General features: G+C 42.4%; 1 protein-coding gene across 4 annotated transcripts in view; it reads right to left on the bottom strand.

The window, feature by feature from the left end:
* Npnt (nephronectin) overlaps nucleotides 1–17,936 on the bottom strand; it is a 66,510-nt gene that overhangs the window by 18,250 nt on the left and 30,324 nt on the right. For 2 of the 4 annotated variants that reach the window (XM_048456816.3, XM_048456817.3), the window contains 7 exons: nucleotides 17,230–17,322; nucleotides 14,009–14,101; nucleotides 9,515–9,634; nucleotides 8,006–8,125; nucleotides 6,267–6,401; nucleotides 5,881–6,003; nucleotides 4,288–4,686 (listed from right to left, as the gene is read on the bottom strand). In XM_048456816.3, the coding sequence (XP_048312773.3) occupies nucleotides 4,288–4,686; nucleotides 5,881–6,003; nucleotides 6,267–6,401; nucleotides 8,006–8,125; nucleotides 9,515–9,634; nucleotides 14,009–14,101; nucleotides 17,230–17,322 (1,083 nt within the window). The remainder of the gene's footprint in view (nucleotides 1–4,287; nucleotides 4,687–5,880; nucleotides 6,004–6,266; nucleotides 6,402–8,005; nucleotides 8,126–9,514; nucleotides 9,635–14,008; nucleotides 14,102–17,229; nucleotides 17,323–17,936) is intronic. The other 2 variants (XM_048456818.3, XM_048456819.3) reach the window with 1 other exon arrangement.

Here is a 17,936-nt window from a genome sequence, read left to right as displayed (position 1 = left end):
AAGTGGCGATGAAAGTAATGTTATGGTTGGGGTCAGCACAACATAAGGAACTGTATGAATGGTCACAGCATGAGGAGGGTCGAGGACCACTACCTCAGATTACTCTTATTTTGAAATAGATGCTGAATATTTCATATCCTACATAAAAGGTGACTTTTTAATATATTTATTCTCCCCAGTATGGTATAGTGAATCAATACAGTAAGTAATCTTTCCCAGTTCATAGCTGTTCATTATTCACACAATTTTTACTTGAATTCTCTGACCTTGAATCCACTCAGTGGAAAAGAAGATCTGGGTTGCAAATTCATAAATATCAGAGGGATGAAGCAAACCCAGGCTTCCTGACTCAGTGCATCGTGAGAAGAGTCCTGGAGGGAATCCATCTCATACGCTTCAACCTATTTCCATACCCCCCACGGCATGATTTATACTAGCTCTCGACATCAGGCTTAAATTTTAAAAGTACACTGGACATAAAATTTTCTAGACAATGTTTACCGTCGGTGGCTTTGTTATCCTCGGTCAGGCTGAGAGTAAAACTGTAATCTGAAATAGCTGATCATTTATTTGGAAGGCCATCAGAATCAAGAAGGGGAATTTAGCTTCAACAAGAAATGCAATTCAAACTACTTAACCTAAGGAAGAATAGATTCATTTTCTGAAATACTTCTGGAAGTTCATGGGAAGTGAACCTTAACACAATGACCAAGAGTCATTGCCGCGGAGTATGACGACATTATGGTTTCTTAAATTTAGGTTAAACAAGAATGTCTCTGTTGTGATCTGGGCTATGGGGAAGGTTGCTGGATAGAACAGGAGTGACCTAAGAGTCTTCATAAAATCATGGGATATAAGAATAAGACTCTAGGACCCTTGAGTAATGCTGCTTTAGTAATGTCCCTAGGCCCCAAATTAAAATGCCCAGAGACCATGGCAATTAGCACAGGGACCACTTATTTGCAGTTTAAAACGAAAGTTTGCAATTCTGCATCCCTTTTTTTTTGTAGCAGTATCAAAGGAACAAAGCGCTGCAGTCGATGGTGCTCTTTGCAAGCCCATATTGTGTTGCGGGATTGTTTCCTAAATCTTTCTTGCAGTAAAATATTTGTGAGTCTTTAAACTAACTTTTTCATAATACAATCATAAAGTAAACTGTATTTTAACTATCTTGAGGAGCTCGGAAGCAGACATGCTGAGATCACCGCTCTCCATGGTTGACAGGCCTTTTTTTTTTTTTAAATCAATCATTTCACCATGCAAAGATCCTTCAGCGTGTCTCATACAGCATTGGCACCTGATTATATTTATAAAAATCTGGAAAATTTTGCATTTCACAATCATTTAGATTATAGACATATGGTAAATTTTGAATCTATAAACTGAGAGAGAGAGAAGACTTGGTCGAAAGGCACACAAGTTCTTGGTAAGAAATGGTGACACTTTAGGTACAATCTTTTTTAGAATAAAAAAAATAGGTGCACTAAAAATATGCTAAGGTTCCTTACTATTTTCACAGGAAATAAATAACATTTTCTTTTTCTGAATAAAAACCTTGGTAACCTTTCATTTTTCAGAATATATGCTATAACCACAAGAGATCAAGTTTAGAAGTCTCCACAATATTCTCCTACACACTAAACTTAGGAGTAGCTATTGCTGAAGATGAAGGGGGAGTGGACTGTAATTCCTGGCAGCGTGTCTGAGCGGCAAGGTTATCTGTGGCATGTGATAGTCCTGGCACACGATCAAGGTGATCGCCCGGAGAATGTCCCAGGGATCACACTCGCTTACAGTAAGTGCTCTGGAGAATCTCTGCAGCTAGGACCTTCCCAGTCTGTCTTACACTGCAGCTAGGCACCTCTCCAGTCTTACACTGCAGCTAGGCACCTCCCCAGTCTTACACTGCTAGGTTCGCCTGGTAAACTTCCACACTATTTTTAATTCCTTGATGTGTATCTATGTGTGATGAGAAGAAGATTCATGGGGGCTCTTTAACAAAAGAAACTATTACAAGGAATGCCTAGAAAGATGGTCTCTCCATCAGTGCGTGTATTTATGTTATGTTGCCAACTTTTCATGATCAGTAAAGGCAGAAAAATAACATACATAGATAGCGTACTTGGCTGAGACACGAGTAAAAATCATATTATGCAATGATCACAAAAAGATAGGAAAATACAAAGGAGAGACAACACACACAGCAATCAATTTCAAAACCAAATAGATATGCACAGATGAGATGGATATTTTGAGATGTACCATCGAATTCTCCTAGAACTTATGCAGAGTGTCTAAACCACGTGCAACCACAATAGAACAAATCTCAATCTCCCTTCAAATAAACGGCAGCGCCAAAGGAAAAGGAAACTGATAATCTCATGTGTCTTCTCTTGTGAAGAACTACAGTCATTGTGGAGGCTGGAGAGATGGTTCAGTTAGTACAGTGCTTGTGTTCGATCCCTGGAAACCAGGTTTTAAAAGTGTAGACCTGGGCCTGGCGCACGTGTAACCAGCATGCTGGAGAGTCCCAGAGAGATGGATCCCTGTACCTCACCAGCTACCCAGACTAGCCTGTGGGCAACTCCAGATCAATGAGAGCCCCCGTCCCAAAAGAAAGAAAAAAGTTGACTCCACCTGAGAAACAACACCCAGAGTTGTTCTGTGGTCTCCACATGTGCACACATACAAGCATATACACACCTGCACACGTCTGCACACACCTGCACACATACAAGCACATACACATGTGTATACACACACCCACACACATACAAGCATATACACACCACACACGTGTATACACACACATATCAGTAAATACACACCCACATATTGTATACACACCCCCAAATACATACAAGCATATACATATCCACATGTGTATACACACACTCATATACATGTATATACACATATATACAAGTAAATACACACCCACATACTATATACACACCCCCACACACATACAAGCATATACACACCCACACATGTATACACACACTCACACACATACACAAGAACTACAAGCATCAGTATTCTATTTAGCTCATAAAATATTAGTGACATTTAATTTAAATGGCACACGTTGGCTCCATCATGGGAAAAGCATAAATTGGTAATGACATAAAGGCACAGGTTTGGTAGACGTTTTGAATGTACAAGAGCCTAAATACACGTGAAGTGAAACAGGCAAGTGAGTGCACACACGGACAGTGCTAATATGCCAAGCTTAGTCTGGGAACAAGAGAGAAGCCTTTTCCCCCTCGCCTTTCATTTTTTCCCACAGCCTCTCTCATTGGTGGCTTTCCCCTCTGCTCAATACCTGCGAAGGGCTAGGACTCTTCCCTGGGGCCCACGTCCATGCTCCACCAGCTAACAGCTAGCACGAAGGGCAAACGTTCAGCCTCATCTCTCTCCCTGATGGACCCCTCCAGCCGGCAGTCTACACTACTTCCTGCTCCTGTGCCCCCTGTTGTTCTGCCTCCTCTTTAACTGTGAGGTCACTCTTCCCTCATTCTCTCTGTCCAGCTCCACTCAGCAATCTGTAAAAGTCCCATATAAAAAATCTGATTCCTTTCCTCCAATCCCAGAACAGTCTCCACAAATCCCATTCCATTCACTGACATGGTACAGTGATAACTACCAGACCCCTCCTTCCCACCAGACTGTACCCTTTCCTGCCTTATCATTGTGAGTCCAATATCTAACATGGTTTGTCACCCCAAAGGATGCTCAAACTTAGTCACTGAATGAATGAAGATTAAAAGTTAAACAGCATTAGGCATATTAAGTTTCCCACTTTTGAACACCACCAAGTGAAGCCGACTATGTTAAGATCTATGGGGAAGATCTGTGATTTGCTGCCTGGCTTTTATGAGAGACAGGAGGCTGTCTCCACACATTCCTTCCTACTTGCCCAATCACACTGACTCTTCACAAAGCTTTCTATACTATGTGGCAATCACCATGGATGGACCTGAATCAGCTAACTCTTTTTATCAGTCGGATTTCCTAAAAAAGATGGCCCAGGGTGGTTGAATGTCATCTTGAAAGATAATAATTGAAGCTGGAAAGATGACTCAGGGCTGGTACCAGCTGCTATTGTGGAGGACCCAGGTTTGAGTCCCAGTACAGACACGGTGACTCCCAACCAACTGCAATACCAGCTCTAGGGACTCCAGTGAGCAGGGACACAGTATATATTACATACACAAATGCACAACACTCATGCACACAAAATAAAATAAATAAATCTTTAAAAGGATAATAATTCATGCGACTTACTGAACACATCCCCTCTGGGTTTCTGAGGATCTGTCTGTATCCCACTGTCCGCTGTAGTCACATGAGGAGATGTCCTGGTGTCAGGAGCTACAGTCGTCAGTGTGGTGGATGGCCTTTCTGGGGTTGGTGGTGGAGGCGGAGTTGTTCTGGGCTCTGTTGGCAGCGGGGGTGGTGGTGGTGGAGTAGGCTGTGGTGTTGGGTTTGGTGTAGGTCTTGTCGTTGGCTTTTGAGTGGGCCAACTGGTGATGACAGGAGGAATATACGGTGTCTTCAGGGGCCACCTCGTACTCCCAGCGTCAGGAATCCTATTAGCATGTCCGCCATCACCCTTTAAGATTGTACCGTTTCTCTCTGGCCCGTGAACTGGACCTGAAGGCTCAATCATGACTTTGGGGATATCTGAAAAAAAAAAATCCAAAGAATAAATTAGTCTGAAAACATTTCTCTCTTTAAAAAACGTGCAACGGGAAACTGCAAACAAAACATGCACAGAAACACCTCATGCTAACGAGTCCTATTTTTCCATTCACGTTATTCTTGGCTATAAGAAGCCACAGGATTTTCTGATAACAAATGTGTGTCCTTTAGGACACAGGGAAAAAATATATTGGTGTTTCTATAATGAATATGCATTACTAAAGCACAAAAATGTTTTCAACATTTATAAAGCAGTAGCAACAGAATGTTTCTCCCCAAATGTGGAAAGATTACATTTTTGTGAGAAGCACCGTCTGTGCTGTGTTCCCCTCCTGCATGTGTGTTATGCAACTGTGTTTCAAACGCTACAAACTAGGCAGATACTGCCTCACCTACGCCTTAGATGTATTCAACTTGTGCAAAAAAAAAAAATAGTTTTATAACTGGCTTTTCCTCACGTTTGCTAATTTATATTTGCTTTCTAAAAATGGATTTTCAAAATTAAAAAATCATCTGTATATTTCCTGTTGATAATCTTCACCAAAAAGAATCAATATTTAATCTGCCTGAAATGATATAATGCCAGAGGAAGCATGACTTCACAACACTTCAAAAGCCCTTTAATCCACAGAATTTTATGCCCTGTGGTTTTTCTGTAAATGTTCTACTCGGGGAAATTTTAAGAGCTATCTAGTGTGACATGAAATGTGCAGTAAATTATGGCCTCTGGCTTGTCAAACTTGCATCCTCAGGAGCTTGCGTTTCTCATGTGTGTCTAGTAACTACGGCTCCAGTGACAACTTAGGCAGTTTAAGAGCCAGGCGGTTTTAAATATAGGGAAAATAAATACTGGAATTATTTCCAGTAGAAAACAAACTTGCAGACTACATGCCAATTATCATAACGCAACGCTAACAGTGGATGTTTATTGCAGACTCAACAAACTCCAGTGCCTAGGGAGGAGCCCATCCTTTCTTCCTGTAGCTGAAAGGAAGCAACTCCCAGACTGTGCTCAGGACATTCTACGGCTTTGAATGCTAGTTACAGGATAGGTTGATGTTAGTAGGTATGAAAGCTATGTCTTCAATAACTTTATCTCCCTCATCTTCTTCAGCAACGGCCTTCACGCAAGCCCATACTTCCGGAAGACGGGAGCGCGGGGCAGGATTTACTCACACACACAGTGCCGTCCGTCGCCCTCGTAGCCGTCTCTACATTTACACTTGTAGGACCCGTGGACGTTGTAACATCGGGCAGAGCTGCTGCACTGGTGCTGCCCCAGGGCACACTCGTCGATGTCTGCACCGGGGGCAGAAAAACAAGCGGAGGGACACGTGACAACACGGAATGCACACCACGTGGGACAGGGGTCCACGTAAAACAGCGATGAACAGAAGAGACACGGTACACATGGCTCCAGAATGGCTGGTGGGTGAGGCAGACACTGCTCTTCTAATGCCTGGACCCTCCTCCCCGTCCCAGCAGCCCAGTTATCACCACGCCTGGAGACTGATCAATGCTACGAGCAGGAAGCTTACACAGGGACGGGGCAGTTCCCTTACCGTGACACTGGTATTTGCCTCCAATGTACATGAGGTCGAAACCAGCGTGACACTTGCAGATGTAACTCCCAAATGTGTTGGCGCACTGCCTAAACCGAGGGCAGGAGACTCTTCCAGTAGCGCATTCATCAATATCTAGAAACAAAGGTCAATTGCATCTTAGGAAAGGCAGAGACAAGCGCATCATCATAAGGATATCCCCCAGCTACCGCAGGGACAGACGGGAATTCCGCACCTCCAGCTTTCAGCTCCCCCCCTCCCCAAGCTTTTCTTCCCTCACACACAGCATCGGCAGATACTTGGCTATGTCTACTTAGTTCCTTGAACTAGAAGCATGCATGCTAAATCTTTAGCCAACAACTCTTAAACTATTAAGTCTGGTAAAAAAAAAAAAAAGTCCTGTTCTACCTACAGACAATGACTGGAACCAGTCTCACCCCGTCCCAGCCCATTCCTGCCAACCACCTCCTGCTTTATACCGAGACAGGAAGCCATAAAACTGAACTTCTTGCCGCCACTCTTTTATTATTATTATTACTGATTTTTTTTAATCAAGCTTTACATTTTTCTCTGTTCTCCTCCTTCCCTCTCCCCTCTCCTCCAACCCTCCCCCAAGGTACCCACGCTCCCAATTTACTCAGGAGATCTTGTCTTTTTCTACTCCCCATGTAGATTAGATCCATAAAAGTCTCTCTTAGGGGCCTCATTGTCATCGAAGTTCTCTCCACCAAACCACTTCACCTGTTGGCAGGTTCTTTAATTTTTTAAAAATTACTTTCTATTATGACTGTTCTGACTGCATATAGATACGCGTACCATGTGCATGCCTGGTTCCTGAGGAGGCTAGCGAGCCTTAGATCCCCCAGAACTGGAGTTACAGATGGTTATGAGCTGGACTGGGAGTGCCGGGAATTCTGAAGAGTAGCTTGTGCTCTTAGCTAGCCACCTCTCCAGCTTTCTTGGCACATTCTTTATACACCTAATGGCCCAGGGCTAACTTTAGGACTTCCCTAACGATTATTAATAATTGTTCCCTAATTATTATTCCCTAATGATTATTTTCTAAGATGGACCCTTCCTGGCTTTGTTTCTCTTGCTGCCTTATATTAGTACTTAGCATGGTCAGTGATTTTATGAAGTACTTATTTATCATCTGTCTTCGCCGCTAAATGATAAACGTCTCAAGGACACAAGCCTCATGCGCTTTGTCCATTGCCATACACCCAGCACTTAGGACAGTGTTTGAATGCAGCAACTACTCAGGAAATGGGTCTTACGTAGTGAATAGCTCTGTGACGAGCTCTCCTGAGCTCTTTGGCTATGTAGTATTATTTCCATTTTAAGGAAAGGGAGACCTAAGTTCAGAGAAAGGAAGTTCTATTCCTAACTAACATATCTAGATCTATACTGCCATCTCAATATTCTAGGAAAATTCTAGGCCCTGTAGTCCAACACATGTACTAGTGTAGATTTAGTGAGCTGTTCAGCTCCACCGCTCCCTTGATCTGGATTACAAAATTGGTGCTCTGCTGGACTTCACTGCTTGTGCACACTTGGTTTCCTCTGCATGATGCTTCCTCCCGTCCTTCAGGTTTCAAAAGCAAGACTGTGTTGATCGGTTCACAGAAATCCTCTTCTGGCAGGTAGCTCCAGACCTGACGAAGTTAAACTGCCTTTTTCTCCTATGTAGTCAACCCTAACCATCTGCTGGCAGATGCTTGATGACTGAACTCACTCACCCACGCAGGTCCTCCCATCGGGAGCTAGCTGCAGGCCAGGGGAAGGACACTGGCACCGGATCTGTCCTTTGACCACATCACAGCCGTACTGACAGTTTGCCATGGAACAGGAATGGGCACCTGGAAAGAGAGTGACTGCTGTCTCCGAGAGGCAGACAGCACCTGTAACATAAGCCCTTGTTTTCACGCATCCTGCAATTGAGGGGCACTGATTCAACACTGGGGAGTCAACTAACCACCAGGGGTGAAGGATGACCTCCAAAGCGGGATGACTGACAAGTGGCCCTGCCCATCATCACACCTGGAAAAGCCCTTTAATGTTTTTAAAGGATTGGCAGGCAGGGAGAGAGCTTTCTCTGATCTGTATTGTTAAGGTAGAACTGAGGTCTTTCTCCAGATTACTCGAGTTAAATGCAAATCGTAACCAAAATGTATAATTAACTGTCTCAATTACACATTAAAATTCTTTGTAGGACAAAAGAAGATTTCCTAGTGAGCCTCATAACGTTAAGGGACTCTGGAATCATTGTCAAATGCAATTAAAATTAAACTTCCATCAAACAAAAGTTCCAGTGATGTCTGTATAGCACTAAATAAAATTAGCTATTATTGTTTTTATGTGAAATTCATCTTAGTTAACTGGTAATGAGGCAAAAATAAAAATCAGGTCACTGCTTGTTGATTAGCATAGAAATTCAAGTTATTCGGTTTTCAGCCGACAGAGAATTTTAGGGAAATGTCCACTTTAAAAACACAATCAAGTGATAACAGGAAACATCATACAATTCTCTTATAAAGATACACTTAAGATCCCCTCTGAGGCCTGGGGATGCACTCAGTTGCTAGAATGCCTGTCTTGCATGCATGAAGAGTCTAATTCTAATACCTCATAAAGGCAATTGTGGCAGTGCTTGCCTATAATCTCAGCACTCAGGAGGTAGAGGAAGGAAGATTAGCCATTCAAAGTCACTATCAGCTGTATAGCAAGTTGGAGGGTACCTAGGATAGGTGAGACCCTATTTAAAAAAAAAAAAAACCTCAATTTTTCTGATGTTATTTTCATTTTCGCTTAAAGCAGTTTTTCCTTTTACATATTTCTTAAATGATCCTACGATTTATTATCAAGAATTATAAAAACAAACTTGGAGGTATTTATAAACAGAGACAGTGGGTTCTTTCCAAGCAATGTCTCAGTCATCATTAATAGTCTTTGACCTGGAATGGTTCTTCTCTACCCAGGGAGAACACTGAGAAAAGCATTAGCAAATGTGGTTCTTGCTCTAGATCCACTTAGAAGCCCACCTATGCTGGCCTGCGCAGTAAGAGAATGTCATGTCTATAAACATGCGCCTCTCACTTCGATCCTCAGTTCCTCAGGCCTGCATACAAACACAGACACACATCCTGTCCAGTGGAGGGGAAGAGGCGGCTTGCCCAAAGGCAGGCTACCAAAGCATGACAGAAAGCAAGCCTAGGGCACTTAGAAAGCAGTTAGGATTCTTGACATACTTGAGCAGGACCCATCTGGCATAAGCATGTATCCGTTGAGACAATAGCACTTGTAGCTGCCGAACGTGTTCATGCACCTGTGCTTGCAGGGCCTCGGCTTCAGGCCACACTCGTTTAAATCTGCAAAGAATGAGGGTTAAAACAGAAAAATCACAAAACTCAGCAATGATGGGAAATGTTGAAAATGCTTCTCAGTGTGGAAGATAAGAGGGGGAGAAAGGGTCATGACCGTGAAATCGTCACTTCCACGACAGATAAAGCCTGTGTGTGCCATCTTAATGAAAATCACACCAGGAGCAGCCAGATGTTGCTGGGAACATTATGGATCTCTGATTCTCTGTGCCTGTCTGTAACCTCCACAAAGAGCAGCACCCTCGACACAAGGGTAGCGGTGCTCTGCTCTCTGGCTGCCATTAAGCTTAAAATACCTGTGGTTCTGCTATTGGACACTTGTGATAATGGATTCTATTCCAGAGGATAGCACATGACACTTTTCACTCCATAGACAGCATGCAAATATTGAGACATTAGAAATGATTTGAACTTCTGAAAGGACAGCTATGTTTTCAGAGGGGAAAAACAGTGCATGGATCCGACAGATCATTACTGTGACTTTTCTTGTTTAGTTTGATAGGTTCTGTACTGACCTTGGGTTAGAGAAAATTCAGCTTCCTATCTTACTAATCCATTCAAATCACAAACCAAGTTTTATAGCCTCCCAATAAATTTTCATCCATTTGGCAGTTAAGAGGAGCCCGTGGAAACACTAAGGGACAAAACATCATTATGTATCTTACGTTTACTGCTTTAAATATCAATGTGAAATTAATGAATTCCTCGATATAAAAGTTTGCCAGCACAAACTGAAAACTGCCTCAAGTCAACATAAAATTCAAAATGACTTAAAACACTGAAATAGTAATGCCCATAACACAGACCTCATTAAAAAGAAGTGTGACCATATATTTATTTTGTCTGGAAACATCAGCAGAAATGCCTTATTAGCATAATTTAATTATCAGTTTATCTATATCACTGAATAAAAATACAGATAATATGTCTAGCTTTAAAGTTGTTTTCAAATCTATTCGAAATTAAATCTGACCTGCTCGTTTACTAGAGGTATGTAGTATTTCACTGAAACATCCAGTTGCATTACACTTTAAAGTCACCAAATAAATAAAACATCTAAGAATATTTTCACATCTTACTGATTTTCCAACTTGGTCTATTTTCTCCCCTTACCACAAGGTAAGCACATCGCCAGATGGGCAAAGTCTGGAGAGGTCAGATAAACATAGCAAATACCTTTGTCATTTCCTGTGTTTTCTGCAATTCTTTGCTTTATTGTCTTTTGCCCAAAGGTTTTCAAAACAGAATCACATTAAGCATTTTTTTTTTAAAAAAAAAATCTCCCTGTGCTCATAGAAGATAGATACTTTGTAGATTATTCTATCAAAAAAGTTGACCCCCCACCCCATGCTGAGTGAAGCAAGAATGCGGAGGAAGGCCTGAGGGGAAATTCTAATCCCTGTTCATACTCTTCTAGTTTGTATTTGAAATTTTAATATACATTTGAGTCAGGGAAATCTTTCTTATCTTTCAGAAGTTTGCCAGCATCCTTAACATCACTCCCCTGGACTCACAGGAGCCCTGATGAATCCCAGGAGGAAGGTACTTAAATCTGAGTATTTTGTAAGAGAGAATCTTTTCTTTTCCTGTGCTCAAAGCAGGTAACAAATCAGTGCCTGAAACTAAGTGTCGGATTTGATTCTGCATTTCCAGAGAGGGCTTCTTAAAGTATCAATTAAGACTCCCTAGTTTATTTTTAGAGAGCAACAGAAACTTCTGAAGGTTCCTTACCGGAACCAGCAGCTGTTCATAACCCTGGGCAGCTCACAAGCAAGGAGTGTTGGATGCCAGTGGGAACCTCTCCAGATATCGTGTCCCTGGTTAAAGCTGATACCCAGTGGAGGCAGCGCTTCCACAACTTGGCCCCAAGGCTGGCCCATGGGCTCCTTAGGATGCCTTTGGGGACCCAGGCTGGCTTGCCATGGGTTGCCAGGGATCTTAAAGCCTGACTTTATCCAGATTTATCTTTTCCTTCTCATGGGGAAAGCGCTTTGTGGTTAGGAATCTTAAAACTGAAAAGATATAAAAACTAACAAACTGTCATAGTTGTTAAAAATCTGAAAATTACTCTATGAAAAAAATAGAGAAAAGAAAACAGAGCATCCAACCGGTAAAAAGTGAAGGGACGCTGGTTATACTGCCGGCTACCAGGTACTATGTGGAAAGCAACTTGAGAAGCTGCCCTAGCAGCTGCTAATGGCTGGATGAGGCTGCCATGACAGGTGGCAACTGTTATGTCAAGTGTCTCTGATGACTGCCTGGCCCCAAGTCCAACAAGCTTCACAGTAGCCTTTCCCGGAGCCACTGCAGGCATAACAGAGCAGGGTTCCAGCCACCGTTCATCAACACTGACCCCATAACAGATCCTGATGAGCAGGGAGTACCAAAGCTCCCGGCATCATGCTGAAGAACCTCTTCCCTTCCATTTTCTCGAAAGTTTCTAGTCTACAGTTATTCTGCCTTAGTTTTCTTTGTTGACCCAAAGCCTTAAACAATTGAGTTATTTTTGTGTTGCGTCTGATAAATGTGGTACTCGCATTTGTATTTTATCAAATTAAGGTAGAAATTTTAAAATGACACTTTCAAACTCTGGTAAATGTCCTTATAAAAAGCACGAAAGACTCCTCCTGACTGTGTCTCCAAGAAATGTAGAAGTTGACAGGCAAGTCTAGTAAATAAATGCTGGTGTCCTTTTAAGTTCACTTAATCTTGCCCTGGAAGCATAATAGAGATCTGCAATAAAATTATAATGAACTTAATCATGCACACATCTTCCTCTAAAGAATGCACTTGGGAGATCACTAAGGCCAGTTGGAATGGGACTGATGGAGCATGTGATCAAACTAGACTCTCTGAATGTGGCTGACAGTGGAGGCTGACTGAGAAGCCAAGGACAATGGCGCTGGGCTTTGGTTCCACTGCATGGACGGGCTTTGTGGGAGCCTTGTCTGTTTGGATGCTCACCTTCCTGGACCTGGGGGGAATGGGGAAGACCTTGGACTTCCCATAGGGTAGGGAACCCTGACTGCTCTTTGGCCTGGAGAAGGATGGGTAAGAGGAGTGGGGGGAGGGGAGGGGAAGGAAGTGGGAGGAGGTGGAAATTTTCATATAAATAAATAAATAAATAAAAGAATGCACTTGTATCTCTCACATTCAAACACTTTAAGTATTATGCATGTAAAAAGCATTGTCATCAGGGGCACATTTAAGCAGGTTGGTGGATGTGGGAGCTTGGAGGGGGAAGGTAGAGACAAGGCGGGGAGCTGGCCAAGAACACAAATGCAAGCTGCATAGCATCGTTATTAGATTTCAGGGAAAAGAGAGCCAGAACCTGTATTAGTATGCAGATAAAGAAAGACAGTCATAATAAGATAGCCACTGCAGTTTTACAAGAAAGCATCGTCCGTTCGCTTCAGTGTATTTGGACCGCTTTCTTTCTGATGCTTAAATCAGATGATGTTTCAGAAACCTAACCTTTAAAACTTTATCTCACTAAAGTAAGGCCATAGGTGAATGTAGGCCAAAATAGCAACGGCCACAACTTTCCCTTAATGATGAGCAACCCCAAAGCGAACACACTGTCCTGGTCCCTAGTGCAGAACACACACGCAGGTTTAACACATTCCCCGCCAGCAGAGCCAGTAAGTACTCCCAGACTACTTCAGTCGTCCTAAGTCCTCACGCCTGTGCGTGGGAGAAATAAAAATCTGGAACTGGAAAGTCTACCACCTTACTCAGCTATAGCTTTTCCCATCACCCTGGAGATGACAAGAGTTTTGGTGAGCGGGTCTCACACCAGCCCCACAGACAAGCAGGGCAGGAACTCCTTTACTGTCCCCTACTACTGAGTGGTGTCAAGGCCAGGACACTTCAGATGGGTTTCCAATACACAACTAATTAGAACCAGAACGCAACCCTCTTGACATTAAGCAGTGTGCACTGAATGAAAGGAGCCGATGTGTGGTGCGATTTCTAAACAAGCCTAAAATCCCATATCCCTGACAGTGAGAGAAGAAGGGCCCTAAATTACGTTCAAAATCTACCCGGAAAACGTCATCCAAACCTATATAGCTTAGCAGAGGCATTTCTGATATCGCCTACAGATGAAAACACAAACTATCTTTCTATCTGATTTTCGGGAAAGGTTTCCAAACCCAGAGAAGAGGAGAAAGAGCAATGATACGTAATACAGGAAGAGAAGAGAGGGCGCCACGCTTTCCAGGGCACAGAGACTCAGCAACAGGTGACAACTCCCATGGCTTGCTCCACAGGCTCAGGGTGAAGGCTCGGGACTTCTGCACTGGCGTTTGCAGGAAGCCGTGCGGGTGGGCGGAGCGACCACCTGAGACAATGTACGCTCACCCCTTGAAGGTACACTTGTGGCTTGATGATCCGGGGGTTGGAAAAGAGGCTGTTCACTGCCTTGGTCAAGAGGAGTTGGGTAGGAGGGCTCATCTTCACAGCAGGGAGAAGGTAATAAGAGTCAGCTTTGAACTGATGTCATTGTTAGCCCTAAAAATCTTCACAAGTATATATTAAACAATTACCAAATGTTGATGGAGCTTAAAAGGACTCTTTGGCTACTTCACAAATAATTTCTAACTCTTTTTTTACTTTTTTAAAATAAATTCTCCTTCTGAAAACCTATGATAGTCATCTTCCTTTCCAAAGAAATTATAAATTAATAATCTTTCATTTTCATATCATTAAAAACCAAAATAAGACTAATATGTGACTTTCATCAACAACAGAAGACAACAAAACCAAATAACCAACTAACCCTGTTTAGGATATTAAAGTTTAAATGACCAATTTTAGACTTACCTTTACATTGTTACATTGCTAATAATAGTTTAAAATATGCCCAAGTAATGCACGAATGCTAATTTGCATACAGACTTGACCTACATCCTAGCATGGCATATCATCATGCTTTCATTCAGAAGTAAAAACTTATGCCGTACTTGGCTCTCATCTAATTAGAGCATGCATTAGAAGCTTTATGAAAAGCCATAAAGATGAAGATAATCCATGAAGAACTGTGGTCATTGCTATTTAACGAAACGTCACAAGACGACTGGGCCCAAAGGGGAATGTCAAAAGGGCAGCCTCTCTGCTTTCTGTTTTACAACACATTCTGTTTATCAGCCACTTAACTTTCTAAATCAAAGGCACATTTGTTTCTGGGTTTGGAGCTTTCAAAAAGCGAAGTTGTTGATGACACCACAGTTAGGGGGGAAACACTTACAACTGGGCTCAGCCAGGCAACTGGCATTCTGCCGTACGTAGTAGGCCCAGATGGAATGTCTGGCTGTGTATTCTTCTCTACTGTTCTTTCCTTGGGATGAGGAACTCAATGTATGGAACAAAAACCAAGCCGAAACACTAGTAATCAATATTTATAAATGGTTTCTTCTGAAATTAGTGTGAATCATGCATTCAAATGTGTATTAATTTCTAAAAAGTATATGATGGCATAATATCTTTACATGCTAAAAGGAATTCCCCAGTACGACAGCTATAAAAAATTATATATATAATAGTATTCTCTCTTGGATGGGGGTGGATTTGTGTGGGTAGAGATACATAAGGAGAAGAAAATGGGCATGAATAACCTTACTGGAGAATGAGAAGGGAGAGCAAATGATTAAAGACAATCTTGCCAAAATTTGAGGTAGTATTCCATCTGTGGTGAAAGGCAGCATCTTAGAGAGAAAGCAAGTGATTTCAAAATCATAACTTTATACCTGACTTTAGAGCAACAATTCCAGAAAGGACTCAGAAGGAAGAGCAAGCCACCAAGAACAACCTGAGTGTGGAGGGGTTACTGCATCCAGCCAGTTGCAAGCACAGCTTGCCCTGAATTCAGGTTATCCCCAACATCTCTCAAGCCCTGGGTCAATGTCTGTTACTCTTTCAAGCTGTTACTCCATTGAGCAGCTTCCCAGGGCTGCTTCTGAAGCAGACTTGTAGCAACAGTGTCTTCCTTCAACGCTCAACTTTAATCACATGCTAATTTCCAGTTATGTGGAGCTATTTCAAATTTACTGCTTCTTGATATTTCTTTCCTTGAGAAAAAAAAAAAAGTTTGATTTCCTGCATCTCTGAGGCACGATTACTACTTCTGAAAATGTGTGGGCCTCAATGGAAGCAGTCAGTTAGTTTATTGTATGGTAATTCTGCACCATCTGTTCTAGGAAGTACTATCGGGACTCCAGGCTGAGCTCACACTTACCCAGGCCGTTCCTCCCAGATTACAAGGGGCAGGGCTCAGTGTATGGATTCAGACTGTGTGAGATGTGATCTTCATGGAACTCTGTCTTTTTTAAAAAAAAAATATTTATTTTATCATGTATACAATATTCTGTCTGCATGTATGCCTGTAGTCCAGAAGAGGGCACCAGACCTCATTACAGATGGTTGTGAGCCACCATGTGGTTGCTGGGAATTGAACTCAGGACCTTCGGAAGAGCAGGCAATGCTCTTAACCGCTGAGCCATCTCTCCAGCCCCCTTCATGGAACTCTCTTATGATCAAGAGTCACTGTATGAATCGGTCATTCAGTTAATGAGCTGTAACGTGCACTTAGCAAATGTGAGGCCTGGGCTAACAGCGATCCAGAAATCAGTGAGAATGTAAGAAGTCCCGGCTACACAAGAGTGAGGCTTTCCTGCTGGGTGTGCCATGGCTGCCGGTTTTGCAGGGACAGTGAAGTCTTGAAGACACATGAGCTCAGTTTTAAATTTTCAAGTAAAATGTGACTCTGATCTTTTTTTTAAATAAAAATTAACATTAACTTTTCCTTATTTGTAGCTTTTTAAGTACAGTAGTTGAAATCTGTAGGTACAATTAATTATGAGGGTGAACCTGTGCAGCTCGTGCAGAAAACTGAAATCATCATTATGATTTTTCGTTGAAAACTAGCATATCAAAGTGAGTATGGATTATGTAAGCCAAAGCTCAGTCTTTTCTCTACAAGTTCTGTGAACTCAGGCAAGACAACCAATACCTCTGACCTTTAGTCTCTCCAAATGAAAGCTGCAACCATTTCATTATTTACCTACATACCTAACTATAACACATGGCACTCCACTTCATACAGGGCTTACCAACTCAACATTGGAAAAACGAGAAATTCTAGAATTTAGGACTTTTCAAACTTTACTTACATACTTATTGTGTGTGTGGAGTATTGTGGCACATGTGTGGAGGTCAGAGGACAACTTATAAATTTAGTTCTTTCCTTCCTCCTGTATGTGGGCTCTAGAGACCAAACTCAGGTTACCTGGCTTGTCTGGGAAGTGCTGCTATCTGCTGATCTCTCTTAGGGCCCCAGAATATAACTTCCATTATAGATAGAACAGTTTTCTTCACCACAAACACATTTTAATGAGTATCCATGAATGCAAGTAAGGGAACATCCTTTAAGAAAACATATTTTTCTAAGATTTACCATTCCTATTTTTAATTCTTTCATAGTTGGGAGAAACAGCTATGAAAATGATCGGGAAATGGTTGGGGTGAGAATCGAGCTTTTTATTTGTCACAACAGAGATGCCATGGCTTCCACACTGTATTCCTACCTTGGTTGCAGGTTTTCCCAGCAAATCCAGGATGACACTTGCACTTGTTTGGCCCGATGCACTCTCCATGTTTGCACTGTGGCTGGCACACAGCTGGGGAAAGAGGACAGTGGGTGTCAGTCTCAGGTCAGCACTGCATCCCCCGTAAAGCACCAAAGACCACTGTGATGACATGAAAAACTATGAACTTACAATAAAGTAGCAATATTTATAAAAGCCCTGTTCCCTTCCACTGTCTACACTACAAACAAGCATGCATGCCATGACGGTTTGACTAAGAATGGTCTCCATAGACTGATGTGTGTGAATACTTGACCCAGAGGAAGTGACACCGTTAGGAGGTGTGGCCTTGTTGGAGGAGGTGTGGCCTTGTTGGAGGAGGTGTGGCCTTACTGGAGGAGGAGGTGTGGCCTTGTTGGAAGAAGTGTGTTACTGCAGAGGCAGGATTTTAGGTCTTATATGTTCAAGATATGCCCATTGTGGCACATGGTGTTCTGCTGCCTGCAGACCAAGATGTAGAACTCTCAGCGACTTCTTTAACACCATGTCTGCCATGTTTCCCACCATGATGATAATGGACTAAACCTCCAAACTGTAAGCCAGCCCTGATGAGATGTTTTCCTTTATGAAAGTTGCATGTCATAGTGTCTCTTCACAGCAATAGGAACCCAAACTAAGACAGAAGTTGGCACCAGGGATTGAGGTAT

Source organism: Myodes glareolus, chromosome 17 (assembly GCF_982192425.1).
Source record: "Myodes glareolus chromosome 17, mMyoGla1.1, whole genome shotgun sequence".
Lineage (NCBI taxonomy): Eukaryota > Metazoa > Chordata > Mammalia > Rodentia > Cricetidae > Myodes > Myodes glareolus.
This window is presented reverse-complemented; position numbering and strand designations above follow the sequence as displayed.